General features: G+C 38.1%; 2 protein-coding genes and 1 pseudogene across 2 annotated transcripts in view; 1 reads left to right on the plus strand and 2 right to left on the minus strand.

The window, feature by feature from the left end:
• Positions 1-3,593: 3,593 nt before the first annotated feature.
• On the minus strand, positions 3,594-5,349 carry LOC146483042 (uncharacterized). The gene has a single exon (XM_085106218.1). The coding sequence runs from the start codon at positions 5,347-5,349 to the stop codon at positions 3,688-3,690; it is 1,662 nt and encodes a 553-aa protein (XP_084962344.1). The 3' UTR covers positions 3,594-3,687.
• Positions 5,350-14,591: 9,242 nt separating this feature from the next.
• On the plus strand, positions 14,592-17,437 carry LOC146483043 (large ribosomal subunit protein mL43-like; annotated as a pseudogene).
• Positions 17,438-23,328: 5,891 nt separating this feature from the next.
• LOC146483044 (protein meiotic P26-like) overlaps positions 23,329-23,403 on the minus strand; it is an 80,435-nt gene continuing 80,360 nt past the window's right edge. The window contains exon 2 of the mRNA XM_085106397.1: positions 23,329-23,392. Within this exon, the coding sequence (XP_084962523.1) occupies positions 23,378-23,392 (15 nt within the window). The 3' untranslated portion in view covers positions 23,329-23,377. The remainder of the gene's footprint in view (positions 23,393-23,403) is intronic.

A 23,403-nucleotide genomic window follows, 5' to 3' on the forward strand; every position in this document is an offset into this window, starting at 1 on the left:
CTCTTGCTTCCTTCAAATTAGCTTCTGTTTTATAGGCTTTTAACTCCAACAATTCGACTTTACTGTGAGCAAAATCGGCGCTTTCTTTAACTTCATCAACAGAATGTTGAATGTTGTCCGCATGCTTTTCCTTCGAAGCATTGAATTCACACCTAAGTGACGCCACCGAATTTTCAATTTCACTCAACTTCGTCGCGAATTTGTCTATTTTCTCTTCGGTACTGTCTAGCTTGTTTATCTTCGCTTCTATTGCATCTAGTTTTTGAATCTTGAGTGAAATTTGATCCATTCTCTCTAATAGCTTTTCTGCCATGTCGAACTCTTGAAATACTTCGTCACTTTCATCAACTTTGTCTTCCGTCGCATTGGTAGCGTGGTCCTTCAGTCTTTTCTCGTCGGGCGAGTTGCTGGAGCTTCCAGAAGATTACCTGCTGTAAAGCTTACGTTTAACGTTTGATACTAGTAGGTTATTTAAAGACATTTAGAGCGTTCACTTGATATAAACACAAGTCCTCGACCGGAGCTCAAAAAAGCGTGACTACATCGCCATACCTCGAGCCCAATCCCCCACCACTTTTAGAGATGATTGTTTAAAATTTTCAATTGTTTTTAACCTCCCGTAGGTGACCACTTGACACATAATCTGCTGTTTCTCTCATGGGCGGAAATTGCAAAATGTGTCGCTGTAACATATCATTGGCCCAAATCATAACAGCGGACGCCATATTAAAATCTCACAGCCGGAGCTACCGCACTATAGTGTACACTGAAATAAACTTTAATCAGGTTGAAACCGCTGCAGGAAAGAAACTCTCTTATCTTGTAAATAGCATGTACATGCGGATGCATGGCCGGTGGTGACTCTCTCAACCTTGTATTACTCAACAGAAAAATTGTGGCGAGAAAGAACGTCAACTGGATTATGTAACAAACAAACAAACAAACAAACACGAATACAGTCAACTCTCTCATAGCGACCACTTCTCGTAAGCGACCACCTCCCGTAAGCGACCACTTCGTAAACAACCGTTTTGTTTCTCAGTTAAATACTGTTTCAAGAGCTCTCTTGTAAGCGACCACCACTCAATTTCTTAAGGGACCGCGACCACTTTTTAGGCCAGGAATTATACATATTCTTTTGTTTTCTGTTTCCGGTAAGCGACCACCGAACATAATCACGTATGATCGTTAATAAATCATTACTTAGAAGTGAGAAAAGTTCAATTTTTAATGACGCTACCCCAGACTGCTGACAGATAATAACGGTTTACAGACAGAGAAGATGGCTATAATTAGATCTGTAGGTAAACGGGACAGATCTGTTCTGAAATGTTATACAAAGTTTCATCACAAGAATGAATAAATGTGAAAAAATCAAATAAATTAGTTTCTATTTGCCTAATTTAGCTGCTAAGGTAAAATTACGCTTATTTTGTTGATCTTTCCCGTAAGCGACCACCTCCCGTAAGCGACCACTTTGTCGTGCACCAAGGGTGGTCGCTTACGAGAGAGTTGACTGTATTGTGGATATTTTACGCTTGAAATATATGTAACATTGCAAAACTGCCGTTTACTATTTGCTCCTAAATCAGGCAGTTTAAAGAAAAGTTATTACTTTGGGTTTCGATAAGCACTGGCAAAAGGGTTAGGTGTCCGCAATTACCATATGTAAATTACCCGAAATTTAGACCCCTGTGGTCTGACCTCTGGTAAGCGACCACCTCCCGTAAGCGACCACATATCCTTGACATTATAAGTGGTCGCTTACGGGAGGTTCGACTGTAACCGTTTTTTAAAAACCCTTTGAACATCTACAACAACTAAGGCCAGGCAAACTTTATAAAATAAAAAGGTTCGAACTATAAAGCTTAATTGCCATCTCACCATTCTAACAAGATTAATAACTGGATTACACTGAGTGTGAAGATGACTCGGGGAGCATTCTTTTGGGACTATTCTGTAATAGGAATACAAGGAGTAGATAGGAATAGGCAGAATTGCATTCTTTGCAGAAATAAATTCTGTGTATTCCTTTATTCCTGAACCACAATAAGAATAACCAGAATTGTTCTAAAAGAATACACCCTGAATATCAGGGCCGTACCCAGGATTTTTTGTCTGGGGGGAGGGGGAAAACTCTGCCCCCTTACAGGGGTCTCCCATATACAGACAGGGTTTTCTTGTTGGACGTTTTGTTTTCACCCTTACACAGAAAGTTGCCTCTAAGGCCTTTTAAGAAGTAAAAAAAAAAAAAAAAACACTGTTGCTTTTTCGGTCTGAAATGTCAGCCGTCTCCTCTCCTTAACCCACAGGGGGCGCGGCTGACATTTCAGACTATTTGACTTAGACATCATGACTTTCTATGGCATAAACACCTTGTTTAGCTTGAACCAAACATTGCCTCTCATTTAATGGTAAATTTAAAACAGTCGATGCGCTGCTGTAAACAAAGGGAGAAAATCATTGAGCTCCCACAATTCAAACGCACTATAACAGTGGAGCGAAGCATTTGCAAAAAGACAGTCGTGATTTACGTACGATTCAAGCCTTTTGTTACTGTGACAGTCGTTGCATAGCTCTATAACACACTACAACGATTACCAGGGAACCAAAAAAACTAAATAACAGTGGCAAGAAACACAACACCTTGTGACAAAAACTAATAGCCGGGCCCGACATTACAACAACTAGGAAGTTCATTACACAATGCAAGCAATGATTAATTCCTGTCCTAACGTTACACAAATCTCAACAAGAGGGGCAGTTAAAACTATCATGCGCGTAAACGAGCCAAACCAAACCCAGCTTAAATGCCCTATGTGCCATAAAAACAGCGTAGTTGAACACACAAAATAAGAGGTCATAATCAAAATGAAGAGAATTCAAAAGAGGACAATCAAAACTCAGTGGGCACAAATGACCTGTGATATTGAACATACGATGGTTAAATCCAAGGCTCTATCGAATCCTCCAAACCCGCTACAAATACTTGGTAGTAGCCTCAGGCTTTAAAAATAAATTTAGGTCTGAAAAAACATACTCATGTAAACTAGATTTAAAAACGCAAAAACCTGCTCCAGGGCGTGGCGTAGGCTTGTCAGTCTTTATTTGCACACCAAATTTTAAAGGTAGCCCAAATTACCAAATCATTATTTTCATGAGAAAAGTCGAACTGGCTTTTGCCTCGAAAGATTTTCCAAAACAATTATTTGAAATTCACATTGAAGGAATGTTTTTTTCAGTCAGTTAGTCGATGTTCTTGCGATTTCGGACCAATGTAGTTACAAGAAATAGCTCAGCAAACGCAAACACTATGTTAGAAAAAAAAAAGTGTTTTCCTGGCAGGGGCAGCTACCCCCTCTGCCCCCCCCCCCCCCCCTCTATGTACGGCACTGTACACTCTTTATGCTATTTTAAAACTTGTATATTTTCGTAAGATTTCTTTATCACAAATGATATTGAATTATACATTACAAGCTCTAAGAAAAAAAAAAAACAAAAGTAAAAACATCAATTAACTAATAAACGTAGTTACTGTTACAGTCGAAAGCTAAGCAGAAATGGCTGTCTTCATACTTGATAATCCTGAATTGTCGCGAAGCAAAATGAAAAAATTGTTTTCATAAAACTTCCTTCGTTTTAGTTTTCACTAAAAAAATGTTGATTTGTGTTTCACAATCACTAACTCTAGAGAACAATTACCTTGACATTACGGGCAACTGTAATAACAACCACAGCAATGTGACCCTCCATGGCCACTGTAATTCCGGTTATATAAAAAATCTTCTCTTCAGTTACTACTATTCTCCTCACGAACTCAGCATCTTTCGTGTATATTGCCACACACGGGTGCTCTGTTCCTCGTTCCCATCCAGCGACGACAACAAATTCACCAGATGGATGCAATGCAATGCGCCGGTATTCATCTTCTTTGTTGTTAATGTTGAATTTACGCTGCTGTTTACCATCTTCGGTGAATATGAACACACAGAAACCATCCAGTACCATGACCTGGCCATCAGGACTAGCAGAGATATCACTTGCATCCTGCAGTATCCCTTCTCCAAAGCTGCGTACATATCTCCCCTCATGTTCGTACACATGCACAATCCCTCCTGTCAGTACCAGCACTTTGTTATTGGTGACTGCCAGTCTGCTCATGCCCCAGCTGCCCCTGTCCTCTCCCCTCAAAGGAAACTTGTGTAGTCGGTCAGCGGTATGACTGAATACCTGAACTTCCCACCCAGCCCCATACCTCCTCAGTCTAACCAGTACAAAGATGTTGCTGTTGTTCATATCAGTGGCGACATCAAAAACACCTAAGACCGTCTCAGTGTCATTGCGTTCAGGGTGAAATTGGAGAACAAACTTTCCGCTGCTGTCAAACACTTTCACACTTTTATCCGAATCGTCTGTTATAATAAACTGTCCATCTGCGTTTGTAGCGATACCCGTAGGATACTTCAGCTTGTGCTCTTTTTCACCCTCCTGACCAAATGACCATGGTGTGAGACAGCAGTACTCCATACCTTGTTTCTGCAACACTTTAGAAACTCTTCCATCAAAGAGCGGATCCACTTTCTCTTCCCCGGTATCAACACGAGGCCAGTTGTTTGCGGACAGCTGGTTGTTGCCAAAACTGACCATCAGAATAACATCGTAGATGGTGCGATTCACATGACAAGTGGCGGAAATGATCGCCCTTCGTTCTTCTTTACTAAACCGAGCCCAGAAGCCTCCTTTAAGCTCGACAGTAAAACATTCCTTAACAGCTGACAGACTGTGTAGCTCTTCAACACACACTCTACACGCTGCTAATGCGATCTCGGGATCGTCCACTGTCTCCAGTATTGTCGCCATTACTCGATATTGCATGGCCAGTACGCGATCAGACAACTCCAAAGCTTCATTAGCGAACGCCTCTGTTGCTTTCCTGCGTGTTTCTTCGAATCTCTTTTTGGCATTTGAAAGAACCTTCAATGCTGACTCATCCAGGTCAGTAAGCTCCAGTCTTATCATTCCTTTTGCCAGCGAAACTGCTTCAGCACTAGCTGTTCCAGCTGCTGCTTCTTCCTTTATCGTTCCGTGCTCCCTTTTGCGCCTTGCCTTATCAAACACTTCATATAGCAACTCGATTCCTTCTTTAAAGAAGCTGATGCTTGCTAACAAATCTTTTCTTGCTAAGCCCTTCAACTGCAACTTGATATCGTCGATCTCACGCACGATCAAGCCACGGAATTTCTGATCTGTTACGTCGCCATCCTTCAACTTTTCTGCTGCTTTATCCCTTCCTTTATTCACGAGCAAGCCGATGGTGGCTTTAAACACAGCCGTTATTATTGAGGACATTACAGCTAAAGAGAAAGCCTAACAATGCTATCAGTTGTATTCTATGACTGTAACAGAGCTTGTTGATTAGTGTTGTGGCGTTGCTAACAAGACAGGAAAAATTGTCACATATTACGGCCTGCAAATTAGATTTCGAAACAAAGAAATAAGAATTCATAATTCAGTGCCTCAGAAAAGACTGAAAAGCGGGGTTCTTTCACCTGTCGCAATGTCGAACAGCATTTATTTTCAACGAATCAAACGAGAAAGGAAATGATAGGTCAATTGCCAAAACAATGACTGTCAAGGGGTTTATTACCGCCTGTAAATTAGATTTCGAAACAAAGAAATAAGAATTCATAATTCAGTGCCTCAGAAAAGACTGAAAAGCGGCTTCTTTCACCTGTCGCATTATCTAACAGCATTTATTTTCAACGAATCAAACGAGAAAGGAAATGATAGGTCAATTGCCAAAACAATGACTGTCAAAGGGTTTATTTATTGCTGCTTCTACCCTCAAGCTGTGTCCATACCGTATCGCACTGTTAAAGCTTTCCTTTTGAATATGCTTACTGTTAACAAGTCATGAAAGGTGTTAGCCATCAGTGATCGCGACTTGATATTATCGTTCAATTCAATCGTTTTTTCCAACTGTTGTCACTCACATAACTGTAGGTATTGACCGCAACGTTTCGACCGCTAAACTGCTGGTCTTCACTGATTAGGTAGTTGTGTCGACTGGCTTTCAGTATCAATATAAGTAGTAACACCATGTTTGACATCCTTGCTTTGGATGTTGGTGATTGGAGGATTTCGATTCTCGTTGTTCGGACTGCTACATTAAAGTGTCGCGATCAGACATCAACAACTAGGTTAGCCTGAGTAAACAGACGTCGTTTCGCGCTGCCGCCACTGCGTTGACGTCTGTTTATTCAAACTACAGCCATGTGAAACAATCGTGAGACAAACGATCAATTTAGCTATCATGCTTGTCATTTCGTAAGGGCGGTGGAGAAGAGCATAGTATGCATGTCTATTTAAGCAATTCTTCTGTAACTCCCTTCCGAGATGACCTGATCATAAAAGCAACTCAGTCTATTGAGTGGAAATTCGCTTTCATTCATTTTACTTTGAAGATAGCTGTCCATAGCGTTACTAAGTGGCACAGGGTACGATGCATCTCATTATCGTCAATATGTAATCAAAGATCCTTAAATCAAGACTCAACGACACCGTTTGTTATGAACGCATGCACCGTTAGCTCCTTAAATTAAACAGTACGGTTTCATAAAACGTTTAGAGAAATGATTGCCGTTATCAGAAGAAAAGTTAATCATCTGTTTTATCAACAGTTTAAATACAAAACTGATCGCTTCTTAAAATTGGCCGCCACATTAAAAAAGAACAAAAAAAAAACAACAAAAAAAACTGGCTGATACGAATTATAACGTGATGAATCTGTTTTCGCGCGAGATTTTTCCAACTCGCGCGCCAGCTTCTCGCCGACTCCTGAGACAAAAGAAAAGTAAAACTCCTTGAAGCTAGCTGTCTTATAAACCACCGTAGTCTTTTTATTTTCACCGCTAGTTCCGTTTAGCTTCTTTTTGTTTAATTAAAAACTGAATAAAATAAAATGACGCCAACGCATTATTATAAATCCATTAGTGACCAACATTTTAAAGTCTCCTGACCCGTAACAAAGTATTGCATCCAACTGATGAATTGTCCTTGTTAATCAACATGAGTGAAATTCATTTGACTGCTTATTATCTGTCTTGTGCATATCTTTGGTCTGTTGGTGGCTCCTTTCATAAAGAACATGTACAGCTCTGTAACGTTTTGACGCATCTATAGGTTTGGTATAGCTCCAGATAAACTATTCAACATGCATTGCGCAAATATTGTGCTGCGCTCTTGGCCTAAAATTAGAAAAATGTAAAGACAAAACAAGTAAAGTAAGTTGCTACAAAAACGCCAACATTTCTTAAGTTAAATTTCGACATCCTATGGAGACTAAATGAATATCTACTAATAACATGAAAGTTACCAGTCAATTTTAATTGAACGTATTTGTTCAACACCTTCCATGATTTCTGAGAAACATTATTGGATTCTTTAACAAAATATTTAACGCCGGCAAAAAGCAATAGTATTCTGGGAAGGATGATTTAGGCCGGAATTTCGAGGGGGAATCTCATTAACATTAGGGGGAAAGAAATTAACGACGATGACGTCATCGCCGATTGTGTTGATCTCACGAATAAAATGAGGTGGATTCTCATGAACGTGGCATTTATTATAGTAAATAAATAGAATAAATAGGTATACTTAGCGCTCACAGATAGTTAGTATTTACATGAAAAGGACGTAATAGTAATAATAGCTAGAGTTTGGTTATAACTTTCGAAAAGTACACGCGCGCGCATGGCCTTGTTGACGTCTAGCGTGCCCTAGCGTGCAAAACCATATGCATATTCTTACGAAAAATTATTATTTCTTTCCATAATTCTTGTTATTTTTAGATCCTACTCGAGCGGGTGTAAAAAGAGAACGAACCGCGAAACATTCTATCCGTTTTTACAAAATCAAATGAAGCCCTTTCATCCTGATGATGCAATTATTCTGGTTTTAGATAATGATGTCGGCATTACCGTTGACAGCGCACTGTAATAAACAAAGAAAACTAAACACTGTTTTAATTGCTTAATCCCCCACAAAGCTCAACCTGAAACGAAACGTTTTAGTCATTAGGCGGGAAAGGTGCTTAGTAAATTGAGGCGAGCCCGGAAACACACACGAAAACTATTTTTTCATTACTTCCGAGTTTTCGGGAAAATATAGAAAACATCGAATAGAACCATGACAAGACAATATTTCACCTTCAACTTAAGTGCTGTTATCCAAAACCAATTAATTACACCTTACATAAACAGTGTTTTGTATTAATCTCCCCAAATTAAGTTCTGAGAAGACTCCCGAATGCAAATTCTTTAGCTAAGAAATTGTAGATCTGGAGCTTGCGACTGGCCAAAGGGTTTTCGCCTTCCGTGGAGCAAAAATCTACAATAATTTATCGAAGCATATCAGAGACACGGGAAAACTTGGCGTTTTTTAAAAAGCGACTTTTTAAGAATTTTTTTAATTCATAGGTTTTTTATTACCGTATTTTTTCCTTTCTCAATATATTTTCATCCAAATGTAAATAGTTTTCATTATTATTATTATTTTAATTTTCATGTATGGCGGTAGAGCCCCTAAAGGGGAGCTATACAATAAAGTATGTATGTATGTATGTATGTATGTATGTATGTATGTATGTATGTATGTATGTATGTATGTATGTATGTATGTATGTATGTATGTATGTATGTATGTATGTATGTATGTATTTATGTATGAACTATATGATAATTAATTAATTAAAAACCCTGTCAAACCGGTGATTCCGACCATGACTGCCATAAGATAAAAATAGAGCATGACATCATTGATAAACCTATCAAACCAGTTCATAACCTGTTAGTAAGACTAAAATAAAACATGACATCATCCTATAATTAACGCCACGTTAATGAGAATCCACCTCATTTTATTTATGACATCAAGAAAATATGCGATGACGTCATCGTCGTTAATGTATTCCCCCTCATGTTAATGAGATCCCCCCCTCAAAAATTCCGGCCTTAATCATCCCCCTAGACTACTGGCACCGTCCTAAACCTCGGTTAAAGGTAAGAGAATCCGACCGGTTTGCGAAGAAAGGGCATGGGTTCTAGCCCGCCTCATTTTCATGACAAGCGTAATACTACAACTTTCTTGTACAAGATTCGTTAATTGTAACGGTTAAAATATTATCCATGAAAATACAACATCTTGCTGGAATTTGTCCTAGCGTGGTACTCAGTTGGTTAACAACACCTCTCTGTGAAGGACGTATCCATAAAAGAAGCACTGGCTCTTTCATCGCTTTCATTACGTGTTCTGTTCAGAAAATCCTCGAATGACACAGGCATGACCCCACACCGATCGTTTCCTCTCTTTCTCTGGGAAATATTCATCTGTATGCAATAAAAGATGCAATTGTCTTCCTTTAAAGGACAACGCCCTTCTCGATGGACTGAAAATCGCAGATAAATCTCGATGAGAACTCATCAAAAATCACCATTTAGTTTTAACACACAATCTGAAAGGGCTTTAATAAGGCCCAGTTCACACTTTCACGTTTACGTTTGTAAGCAAATTTCCAGTTCTTTGTTCTGGCCTTCCATCATCGCGTAGCGTTGAAAACGGAAAGGCATCGTATAGGAATATGTTTGAAAAAAAAATAACGGTTTGCCAAGTGATTGTTTCTAGTGAAATCTTTTCGATCTCGACGGGCTTTTAATATATATTTTGTAGATGTGAATTTTAGCGTTTTTTTTCAAAAGATCATCACTTGTTTCATGCACGTTTGCCCACCATCAAATTTGAGTCAACGTACATGGGGCTCATTTCTGCGTTTCCTCAAGTTAAAAAATCTGGATCCACTCTCTTGTTAAGATTTATGATGGCTATATTTATAAACGGCAACCGTTAAAAAATAATACGAGCAGTACGAATTAACAACCACTTTGTAAAATCCCGCTAGGCCAGGTGAACATGAGTGGACGAGAAAACCGGTTAAACCAGTATTCATATTTGCACCTGGGCCATACGAATGTACCGAAAAACTGTCATACCCAGTCTCTTCTCTTGTCAATGCCCAAATGTAGGCGGTCTGAGATCTGGGTACTACTTAGGTGTTGAGTAAACAGTGTAAACAATAATCAATGTTTGGAAAGTTTCTTTTATTTTCTTTGATTTATTTAAAGGGAGGGGTTCACGGTTCTGCGCATGTCCAAGAATCAAAATACTTTTTCTCCTTTGCTCGCTATGACCCAAGCCTGTTAAATTTAATTCGTTGTTTATGAACCATTCAGAAGGGAATAGGTAACTCGGGTGGTAATGTGTTCATATAATTGCGTTATTTCGCATGCAAATAACTGTAAACACATCAACCGTGGAATAAATCCTACGGGTCAACGCTAAATTCAATATCGACGATATGAGTACAATCCGCTAGCATTTCCTGTGAATTTTGGTCATCAGTCATTTTGCTTGGACTAATTATAGAATGTGATTACTGAAGTACATGTGAGTTGGATTTTTAAGGTCATAAAGTTGAAAAGAAAGAGAAAAAAGCAGTTAGATTCATGCACATTCGCTGAAATGTGAACCCCTCCCTTTAAATGTAAAGATATTCGTTATGTATGTCGAGAGACATAGTACATTGTTACAGACCCTTGTAGTTAAATATATATTTTTTACTTTTAATCTTTGAATTAAACATATTTACAGTTCCTAACATACGTTCGTCGTTTACATGAAATTATTTTCAGTAAAGAGATGAAATTGTTTCCATATTTTTCACTCCATATGAAAACAGTATATATTTTTTTTATTTTTAATCTTTGAATTGAACATTATTTAAAGTACCTTGCATAAGTTCGTCTTTTACATGTGATCTTCTTCAGTAAAGAGATGAAATTGTTTCCATATTTTTCACTCCATATGAAAACAGTTGTTTGTTTGTTTGAGGTCCAATAACCTTAACTTTTTCCAAATCTCATGGTCATGACTAACATGGAGGAAACATGAACCAGTTTATACTAGCAAATACCGTGTTACTTTGTTCTTTTTGACCGTCGAAGAGTTTTTGCAGCAAACAACGCTACTTATTTTGGTGATAGAAACTTGAATTTGCCAGTATATCTGTTGGCTGTCCGCTTATAGAGGCTTTATGAAAGCAGAAAGAAAAAAATCAAAGAGCGTCTTCGAAGAGATGAAGTTGTTTGTTTACGTAATTTTCACTCCATAGACACAAGCACCCTCGACTTGATTCCGAGGCAGTTTTATGTTGAAGAGCTGAACAGAAGGTGGTCAGGAAATTCACAGATCTCGGCAGTCTGCGTTTAGCCACTGATTGGTAACGATGTTCGCAAAATGAACTTTATTCCTCAATCCTGTTGGCTTGGCTCTATGTTCTATTCTAGTAGAACAGAAATCGCAAACTTTTTCGACTAGTTTTCGTGCGATTTGATCTTCAAACAAACTTTCTTCCACCTTACCATAGCAGGCGGCGAGGGCCTTCTTTGCTCTGTACGATTGTTTTATTATTCTTTGTGTCAAGTCTCTGAATGATGTTTAAATGTTTGTTCAGGCACTGTTTTTACTCCTTTTCGTCTAAACTGACGTATGATTTGTGTCGTTGATGTAACCTTGAATTTGTGGACGCGTCTTGTCGGTTTTATGCTGAAACAACACTTTTGATAAGAATGAGTTACGCGTCACTCTCATTCTCTGTAAAAGTAAAGAGAAAAAATATGTAATATTACAAATAAATAAAGTACGTAAAGCTCATTAACTGTTTCCCTCCGAATGCAAAGACAAGATTCGGAATAACATAATTTTAATAACTTGGGAAAAAGGAACAAAACCTCAACATTCAAAGAAGTGCTCAGTAAGTAGCTTAAATTTGAAAGGTCACACTTTAGGATTTTATCTTGATAAATAGAATAAAATAGACACTATTACAGCAAAGTACTGCTCAATAGCTTTCATTTGAATGGTCACACTTCAGGATTTCAACCGCAAATTCAAAAGTTAGAATCACCTTGTACAGCATAATAAACAGCACCACGGGAAAGTACTGCTCAGTAGCTTTCATTTGAATGGTCACACTTAAGGATTTCATCCACAGACTCAGACGTTAGAACCACCCTGTACAGAATAATAAGCAGCACCACAGGAAAGTACTGCTCAGCTGCTTTCATTTGAATGGTCACACGTTAGAATTTCAACCACGGACTCCAACCGGTTAGAACCACCTTGTACAGCATAATAAGCAAAATCACTAGAAAGTACTGCTTAGTAGCAGTTTTGTTTAAGTGAAGTTAGTAGTACTAGAGGGTCAAAATTGGCACAAGCAGACAGTTAGTATGCTTACCCTTTTGAAGAGGTTAAATGATCCAATCAGAATGCAAAGCAAATACACATAGCGCGGGCGGCACCAAGCGCGGGAAAACGCTTACGAACAAGTCACGAGTGATTTGGGGTTTGCTTCTCATTGGTTAAGAAAGTGGCGTGAGTTTGCTAACCAATCACAGAGTGCAGCAAACAGCAAAATGAACTAATCATACATGTAGCAGGCACCAACTAGCGCGGGCGGTACCAAGCGCGGGAAAACACTCATGAACAAGTCACGATTGGTTTTGATTTTGCTTCTCATTGGTTGAGAAAGTGGCGCTAGTTTTGCGAACCAATCATAGAGTGCAGTAAAGGAAAATCTTCATTATAGCGATAGTAATAAAGTGCCAACAATTAATAAACTCATATGCAGCAGATGTTACCCGAAAGTCACACTGTAGCTAAAGTTTCGGTATTCAATTAAATACAGTAGATGATAAACTACTTTGAGGCAAATGGGCTCCGTCCTTCCTCACCCAAAATGCTATCAGAAACCATGAAAGAGCCTGTTTACAGTTTAGGCTTGAGTTGTTCAACCCTCTCTTCAAAATTGCCATGTCCTCCCTGTATGTGCCGCTGAAACGCGCACAAAACAGCGATGAAGTGTTTTAAGATGGGTGTATCACAGGCAACAGCCTCGTCTTCAAAGCACTTGACGTACTCGTGGTAGCCTGCGTTGTTTTTGTTGTAATCCATGCAAGAAAGCTCAAACCTAATCTCGTCTTCCTTGAAACATTTGCGCACTGCTTCCCCAGCATACGGTTCGTAGCAGTCCTCCTCTATGAGTAGACAATAGAATAGAACAGTAAACTATCGGTGCTAGTGCTAATTGAGTATTTTAGAGGGATGCCAATTCTTGATATCAGTCCAATACTAGAATGACTGCATCAGTTATGGCAAAGGCCAACCCGAGGTGAGCTTTTAATATGGCTAGCATTGCTTTCTAACATTTATACTTTAACAGATCAATACTGCCACTTTTTATCAGTTGATACAACAGCAATGGAATGAAACAAATGCCTAATCATTGGGCGAACAAGTTATGGTCGTTTTCTCGACATAATAGGTCACCCTGATAGCAAAAGTATAACCAGTTAAAGACACCCCTAATTCTAGCTTTAAGTGGTTGTAACTCAAGAAAAAGCTCGGTGACTCTCATTTTTGTTATAAAACTGTGATCAGCATGTTAAGAACAACAATTTAAGGTATTAGGAGCTTTGATTTTAATTAAGGGTTTAACGCTTTAGTTCTTTCTCGCTTCCTTACTAAAATTTACAGCATATCCAGTTTTCCTCCATGGTTAGTTCATCCTGTGAACAGCCCCCAGAATTGCTAGTATACAACATCTTTGATAGCTGGTACAGTGCAAAGCTGAATTTAAACTGTGAACAGGCCGGCTTTAAACTGAAAGAGCCGTCCGAATCTTGGAGAGCGCCATCGGACATTTCATTTTACAGGCATCATTTTAGCGATTGAACAAAATTCACACACCGATATTCGTCAAGTTCTCTTTCTCCATTATTCGTATGAAAGAAAAAAAAATGTGAAATGAGAAAAGTAAAAAACAGCCATGCTTGATGGGGGCTCGAACCCATGACTGGATCTGATCCTAAAGGTAGCAGTTTGGGCCTGGTGTATGTCGTTGCATTGTTTCCTTGGACAAAGACCTCTACCAAGGATTATAAATGCCAGGCCAGGTGACGAAATGCTGTTGAGTGACACTCATTGCTATAGCATCGCATTCATCTGGTCAGGAAATAAGAAATTAAGCTACGTTGAAGATCGTTGACTGAGTTAATATCAGCCTTCATTCAGGAATTAAACCGAGAAAACCTACCAACTGTGTTACAAGCAAGCTGTGACTATCTTTGTACAAGGTAATATGTAAATATAAATTAATTTTCTAGATTCAGCGCTATTTTTGCAATTGATATTTGCAGGTTGCGTTAATATATTTTTCGTCTCCTCTGTGGGTTTATATTTGAATGATTCTGAAACGTAAGGAAAATTTATTTTATTGTAAGTATACGTTAACAAGTCCCCCAGAGGAGTAGCCTGAGTATTAGTTCCTCTCCTCTTCTCCCCCTCCCCGTCCCCCTCCCCTTGGGGCTGTGGCCACAAAACAAATCTCCTGCGTTGCCTTTGTGTTGTCAACTCCAAGTTTCTTACATGATGAACATACTTCAAAAGGATCTGGGAACTAATTTCTAAATTTCAATATGGCGCAGGTTGGAATCCCTAACAGAGTATTCGGTCGATTTGTTCGCCCGTTACAGCGGCTAATTGTTAATTACTGTAAACGCGGAGGAAGCAGCAGAGGAATAAGGTAATGCACTAACTGTTGAAAAGGATTTTGTCTTTTCGCGAAGCTCTTTTGACCGGCATCACCTCGTGTGTTTCTCTCAGGGAATACATTGACAAGGAGATCGTGGAGTTTGCAAAGAACAATCCTGAAGTTACAATTTACGTCTGAGAACGAAATGAGAAACATCCCAGGATCGTTGCAAATTTTCGTAAGTTGATTTCGTAAGTTACTTAAACTTAATGGATGTCTAATTAAATATTGTCTTCAAGTGGTTTTTAAAAATGACCTTACTCTTTTGCACCTAGCCTATTGGGATCTTGTGTCTTATAGGGGGCCTCGATCGATGGTAACAGTCGGTATGCCGGTCGACTGATGGTCGATATCTCGGTCGATGTATCTACCGAGTATCGGTCAATTGTCGGTCGAGTAGCGGGCGAGCGTCGATCGAGCATCGGCCGCTTTATTGGCGATGTATCGACCGATCATTGGATCACCTTCGGTCGAGAGATCGACCGACAGTCGGTCGCGATAGCATCGGCAGTGTGTCGGCAATACATCGGTGAACCGTCGGTCAAGTATCGGTAAAGTGTCGGTCGATGCATCGGCCGATACTCGGTCGACACAAAAAAGGAACGAGGATTTTGCTTTGTTCTAAATCGGTTAAACCGGGACACTACGGTTTATTACGCTGGCATGTTTTTGCGCCTTCTATTGACCTACAGCTGTAATATGGTAAAATGATGCAATAGTGGAAGAATAAAATGAGATAATGACAGACTATCGACCCGCTATCTGTCGTTATTATATTGGCCATCAACCGATATGACGACCGATATAGCGGTGCGCTATGTACACGAATGTCGATCGAGATAAGGACGAAGTGTCGAAAAAGCATATTGATAGAATATTGACCGATATATCGGCCGGTAAGCGGTGAAATATCGATGAAGTATCGGTGATGTGTCGGTGAAGTGTCGATGTGTTGCTATCTATATCGGCCGACAGCCACCTCGGTCGATACGACGACCGCCATAGCGGTACAACATCGACCGAGTCATCCCCAATTATCGACCGAGTAGCGACCGAGGCTCGACCGAGATATCGACCGTGAGTCGACCGACATATCGACCATTACTATCGATCGAGGCCCCCTATAAGACACAAGATCCGCCTATTGAAGGGATTAAGAGAATTTTCTGTGATCATTCATTGTGCATATTAACCCCTTGATTGTGCTTTTTCCGGAATAAAATAAAAATAAAAATCACTTTATTTAGGTGTCAATGTATTTAGCACAGAGTACTTATTGGGGACACTTTCCAGATTGAGTTGGAATTTAGAAATTTTGGTTTTTGAGGAGAGGAAAAAGCCGGAGTACCCGAAGAAAAGCCTCTCGGAACAAAGACGAGAACCAACAACAAACTCAACCCACATATGACACTGAGTCTGGGAATCAAACCTGGGCCACATGTATGCTGAGAGGCGAGTGCTCTCACCTCTGCGCCATCCCTCCTCCCCCCTGGGTAGTACAGATGTCTCACCCTTGTGGTCTGCTGAGTACACTTGGTTGTGAAAACGTTGTCTCTTTAAAGGTATAAACCATGAAGGATAAGATGCAACAGCTTTCTAGGAAGTGTTTGACCTATCAGCGTATTTATCTTCATGTTGTTAGAAAATAAAAGTATGTGCAGTTTTTAGGGCTTATAATTTGTATATTGTTCACAGACAAAGAAAAAGACAGAAAACATGCACATGCCAATTTAGTTATCCTATAATCTCACCAGGTTGCATTGTTTACAATAATATTGAAAGTTTGCACAGGACAACTTTTTTCAACTGAGTGTAAACACAACAAAAATGCATATGAAATCAAGTGTGGTTGTGTATTGTACTTATCTTAGTCATGCTGATCAATTGGTGTACAATAAAAACCATTAAGGCTGATTGAGACCGCTTGACTTTTGCTTATGCCATACCAAGAGGTGTAGACAATGGAAGTGAAATACTTGAAATTCATAAATTTGAACTGGGGATGAAAAAATGCTGCTTAAAGGGGAAGTATCATGCAAATTTGCTGTCATTTCAAAACCAAAAAATGTTTGTCTGTCAGCAGAAACAAAGAAATGATTGTCAAGTTTGTTATAAATAACTTTTATCACCCCAGTGCAATAAAAGTGCCGATTAGTGCCTCTGGCCAGAGACAGAGTAGGCCGGTATGGATTGAAACTTGAAAAATGTTAGGCTATTGTTTTTTAAGTTCTCCCATTTTTGTTTCTAAAATGCGCTAGAACAGATCACAAGTTGTTCCTTTCAAGAATTGAGTTGATTTCTATCCTCTTGTCATTCTAGAATTATTTGGCAGCTGATTGAAGGTCTTATTTCATCATTTTTAACATTTGAGACATACCAGAAACCCCATGATACTTCCCCTTTAAGATGCAGACATTACTGCAATGGCTTGCAGTTCAGGTGTATCACTTCCAAATTTTTTTGTATTTATCTACTTTTGTGTTTTAGTGAATGGCAAGAGTAAAATAGTGGAAGTGAAGAACAAAACTCCAGAGGAGATTGAAGAGTGGGTATGAATCAGGAGTAAAAGTACAAAGGATAAGACAAGTTTGGCACACAGAGAATCCTTCCATACAAGGAACATGGACACCATTCCTAAACAAACCACCATCACTGGGATGGTCAACTGTCAATGGATCTATGGTACAAAGACAATCAAGCAGTTGACTCTGTGTGAATGTAGTCTACATTACAGACATTGGCGAGAAATTACCAAGTTTGGTCTTGCTCAACAAGGTGATAGTGGCACCTTCTTGCCTCCCCCACCCCAACTCTTTCCCACTTATTACCTTTTAAAAGCTAATGTTTTGAGAGGGTTGCTCAAGTTGGGAAAGATGTTGGCGGCAAAAAACTGTAAAGTGGGCAGCTTATGCAGTTCAATGGGCCTTTTCTGAGTTGCTAAATGAACCTCATTATGGAAGGGAGGCTAAGGGCAAACCTTTTCTGACATATAAAAATTAGTTTTGTTTGCATGTGAATGTAAACTAATTTCATGATAAAAACAATGCTTGAAGCCTCACTTTCTAATAATAATAATAATAATAATAATAATAATAATAATAATAATAATAATAAAAGAAGTTTAATTCCATCATCATCGCAGTCAATCTGAATTACAATGTGGTTACAATTGTACAACTATAAAAATTACATAGTGTTAATCAATCAATGAGGGACTGGGTTACAATAAGTTTCATATCAAAATTACAAATAAATTCATACTTATGCAAGTTAAAAATTGGGTATAAAGTCTAAAAATCTAAAGATCGTTGAAAGCTAAAATAGTGCTTGGGAAAAAACTATGGTGCAATGTTTCTGTCCTGCATTTAATTAATGTATATTTATTAGCGCTTCTCGTTTGATAGTGATGCGTGCGCCGTCTCATTACTGGAAGATGTTTAACAAGAGGTCCTCCTCTTGAGATCTTTTCAAGAGTTTTAACACAAAGTTCACTTCCTCGTTCGTCTAATGTTCTTAAATTTAGGATATGTAGAGCTTCTGAGTAGGAAAGCGCGGGAACTATGATTTTGAACGCACGTTTCTGTATGTGTTCTTACCCTAGTGAGAGGTAGGAAGGAAGAGCGTGGTGACATACTACACAGCAATATTCTAGTAAGGATCTAAATGAGGTTCAAAGCAACTCAACAATGTCCTACCAGCATTTGTATAAAGCTGTACTTTTAAAGAAACCACAGTGTCAACATGCATTTGGTGAATTTGTTGAGTCATGAAGACAGTCTTTATGTAGTGATCATTTTCTTTATTCTCCTGAGCTGTATGCTTGATTAATGTATCAGTCAATTCCAAGCGCGATCATCCCCCCCCCGGGCAACCCCCGGGCATTTGACCCCTGTTCGGCTCCACATAGTGGGGCATTTGACGCGAATAGCAACCCGACCCATCGGGCATTTGACCCGTCGAAAAAATGCTGGTCAGCGGTCGCGTTTAAAAATGATTGTACTCCATGTAACATGTCACAACTCCTCATGGTATGTCCAAGTTCCCTCAAGCTTCGTTCTCCCTTTGCTCGGCGTTCGAAGCTCGACTTGTTGGCATGTCTAGGTTTCATAACATAGTGTTTTTTATTATTCTTCTTGTTATCACTGTTTTTTAACAAACCGTTCACAGTTCTACTTGTAATAGAAATATATTCCTGAAGTGAATGCACTTTACATTTTTTTGCGATAAAGTTAAATGCTTTTAAATTTATAGGTAAACGTAAACGCCCATTGTATTGCAGCAAGAGATGATTATCATCCAGTTTATTTAATCAATGCGTAAACTATTTAAGAAATCATGCAGTCAAATATTTTGCGAAAAATGGACACATATTTGCAAAATCCATGTACATAAAAAGAAAAGCGAGTATCGGTACATATATCGTTAAACTCTCTGTTGGTTGAGTTTCATATGTGATGTTATGCATTATCTTTAATAATAATTTTTTTTAAATTTATGAATGTATCAATTTTGTTGATTTTTATATCAATATTATTGAGCTAGCGAATACAAAAAAAACAAAACAACATGATGTCTTTTCAGCCCCAACCAGTGGGGCATTTGACCAACAAATCTGCCCATATAGCAGGGAATTTGATCAGGCATTTTTAAAAAAGTCAAATGCCCGGGGGGGGGATGATCGCTTTTGGAATTGACCCAGACATAAGTAGAGATATTGTTGTGATAAATAAGGTGCTAATCATTATTAAGATGTTTAGAAGGTTTTAACGCCCCTGCCAGACTAATCCCTCTAGAGATGTCCCTGCAAGGGCAAGTAATTCATGGTACCATATAGTGACCCACATAACGCTAACCTTAACCCTCCCTTACCTTACCATGAATTGCATGCCCCTGCAAGAAATAAAATCCCTCTGGCTTTTAAAGGGTGGAGGGGTGAATTTACTTAAACATCTGAATAAAGCGTAAAAGTAAAGAAACAATAGGCCATTTCCGAAATGCTTCGAACCTCATAATTTATGAAAGCGAGGCTAAGTGCAAAGTTTTTGTTATGAAAATTAGTTTTCATTCATATGCAAACAAAACTTATTTTCATATGAAAAGTTTTGCACCTAGCCTCGCGTTCATAGTGAGGTTCACAGCAACTCACAAATGGTTTATAGAGTGTTTTCACATGACGTCACGGCGGCCATGTTGGTGTCCCAAACTAAACCTCTGGGAATTGAACTCTATTTTTATGCAAATGCTTTTTTTTGTTTCAGTAAACCAGTATGGCCGGTAGTCATGTGAATGAAATGCTCTATTGAATTCTTATATTTCTGAAGTTTTTTTTATGTTATTACTTTCAGCATATTATGGTCCATCAGCAATTGTGTGAACCTTTAAAGTGTATTTGACAAAAAAATATTACTTGCTTCATCAAATCTTTATGCTGTTCTCATAAGAAAGAAGAAAAATAGAGTCCTTATCAATTTTTCCTCCCCCTGCTTTTGAGGCATATAAAAGTATCAAATTTCACTTCTGGTTGGGTCCAATACAGTGCAAGATGGGAGACTGGGGGAAATAGGGCTGTTATGTCAATACAGGAACACTAAGTATGTCGCGTATTCAAACGGCGAAAACAGACACACACTGCGATAAGTCTCTGTTTACCGTCTGTGTTTTACCGTTTAAATACATGACATACTTAACTGTAAAAAAACTTGAAACCTTTAGTAAATAATAACTGAAATAATTTAGTAAACTCAGACTCACAAATAACTTATCAGCTTTGCGCTCTAAAAGTGAAAACATTATCTTCAAGGACCTTCTTATTTTCTACGTTTAACAACGGTGCCTACAATTGACAAAGTATTTTTGCATACTTTGTGAATATGCGGAAAAAGCTTATCATAGTATGGCCTTATGGAATCCAGAAAGAAAATTTGGGGTAGCGGGGTATTTTTTGGTGAGAAAATTAAGCAACAATTATTGTTAAAAGCAGTAAAATACAAAGCAATTTATGGCATTTTTTTCCAAATTTGAAGTTTTATTATCTCTAAAAAAATGCATGGTTACCTTTCCGAGAATAAAATTATACAAGGCAATACACTGACATCGCATCTGTTTCACTTCATGGCTTCTCAGTGAAGAAAAAAAAACTGTGGGTGTTCATATTAACCTTGCTTCCATGTGGTTCTAACTTTACAGTCTGTGCATGAAATGTTGATGTGTGATACTTCAGTGCAAGTGTAGCCGCTGGGATTAGACTGTTTCAGAAATCATTTACACAGTATTTCGGTACAGACAGCGAGGAATCTTTTACACCCAACTACACAGCAGGTTATCAGAGGAGCAGTCTATGAAGTTGACAGTAAAGAAAATATTTCAATCTTGAGATCAAAACTTGAATTTATGTGAAAATAAAACCAGGAAAATATAATGGGAATTTTTATGCCAGATAACTTCCCCTGTAATATTATACTTCAAAACAAATATACCAGTAAACCTTTATTGTAACAACGAAAACTGTTCTATTTACAAACTTGTATGAGTTGTTAATTTACACAATATAACCACAGTAGGTTTGGGACAACTTCAATGTTTGTCAGCTCAAACACTACAGTTTCCTTAACTCTCTTGAGTGCTGACATAACCTCTTCCTAGACTAGTGTTGACTTAGGACCAATATCAGTGTTCATTAGTATACACAGTGATTACACAAGATTATAAACCAGTAAATACACTTTAATAAAAGTTAATATTTCTGACCAGTGGTTTAAGTACATCAATTTAAGAATCATTTTTGTTTCAACAGAAATGCGATCATGTGGTCTCAAAATTCTTTTCGGCTCTTAAGAAAGCCACATTGCTCAAATAAATGATTATCTTGCTACAAACTGTATTAGTAATACTATGGCCAAGAAATGGCGACGATTAAATTTTCTGCTGGTTATTCTTGCACAGCGAAATCAGTAGGATCTAGCAATATTTCTTGATTGTTTTTAATAAAACAATTATTCCACTTGCGCTTGTTGGATATAAGATGATTATAGCCAACTCAGAGCTACGCGCCTCGTTGGCTATCTATCATCTCATATCCAATGTGCGCTCGTGGAATAATTGTTAATCATTGAAAACAATCAAGAAATACTGCTAGATTTTGCTGATTTGTGTTGAAAGAATTATTACAAGACAATTTAATGGTCTCTATCTCTTAAGCATGGTATAATGGCTAATACACCATGGCCGCTAAGCCAATCAAATCGCTCGAATTGCATTATACAATGATCCAGTTTTTAATAAAATATAAATAATTTTTATTTATTTATATTTATTTTATATCAACTGCATGGACATGTATTTTGAAATCAAATCATTAACACCCAAGGATCTGATTCAATTGTCCCACAATGCAGGTATATTTTCATTATACAAATTATCCTGGCCAAATTGTTTGGAACGGAGGCCATACTTGGGCCGATATGCAGACATGATTTTACTCCTATGCATTCTCTCTCCATTACAATTGTCAATAGCGATGAAAAAAGACAAATCAACAAGTGTAAATTCTCAACATTGAACAGAGGGGAAGGGAGACATTATGTTAATGAGTGACCTATGGGGAAGATGTTGATGTTGTTGAAGCAAAGTAAAATGGGAAAAACTGCCAAAACAGTCAAGTACCGCTAATGTCTTTTTGGCCAGGATAATAGTTGCATGTGGAGCTGTCAATCTTAGCCCTGGGAAACTTTTTTACTACTTATACTTGTAAGCAGATGAAAATCAACTATAATTTAAACAATACTTCAAATTACTTACTAACTACTTAGTAAGGAAAATAATTTATCAGTTTCCATGAAAATAGTTTGTCAAAAATATAATCATTTATCAGGATGAAGATAACTTAAAGAAAAAGAGCTTTAAAAAATGAGAAATTCCGGCATCCTTTGTCATACATAACAGGTAAAAAAACAAGGCCAGCTAATTAAAAGTTGTGCTCCTTGATTGGTTATTTTCAAGGCTCTTGGATGAGTTTTTTAATAACAGCAACATTACTGCATAGCAGCAAAATAACTAACCGTTTTTAAAAAAACCCTTTGAACATCTACAACAACTGAGGCCAAGCAAACTTTATAAAATAAAAAGGTTCTAACTATAAACCTTAATTGCCATCTCACCATTCTGATAAGATTAATAACTGGATTACACTGAGTGTGAAGATGACTTGGGGAGCATTCTTTTAGGACTATGCTGTAATAGGAATACAAGGAGTAGATAGGAATAGGCAGAATGGCATTCTTTGCAGAAATAAATTCTGTGTATTGTGACCTCTATTCCTGAACCACAATAAGAATAACCAGAATTGTTCTAAAAGAATACACCCTCAATATACCTACACTCTTTATGCTATTTTAAAAATTGTATATTTTCGTAAGTTTTCTTCATCACAAATGATATAATGATATTGAATTATACATAACAATTAAGCTCTAAGAAAAAACAAACAACAGTTAAAACATCAGTAAACGTAGTTACTGTTACAGTCGAAAGCTAAGCAGTAATGGCTGTCTTCATAGTCACTTGATAATCCTGAATTGTCGCGAAGAAAAATGAGATAATTATTTTCATGAAACTTCCTTCGTTTTAATTTTCACTAAAAAATTGTTGATTTGTGTTTCAGAGTCACTAACTCTAAAGAACAATTACCTTGCATTTAA

The sequence above is a fragment of the Pavona decussata genome, unplaced genomic scaffold (assembly GCF_977016875.1).
Source record: "Pavona decussata unplaced genomic scaffold, jaPavDecu1.1 SCAFFOLD_40, whole genome shotgun sequence".
NCBI lineage: Eukaryota > Metazoa > Cnidaria > Anthozoa > Scleractinia > Agariciidae > Pavona > Pavona decussata.

Bases quoted from the DNA above. Each gene is read 5' to 3' on its own strand.
- LOC146483042 (XM_085106218.1), bottom strand. From the start codon at position 5,349: ATGTCCTCAATAATAACGGCTGTGTTTAAAGCCACCATCGGCTTGCTC.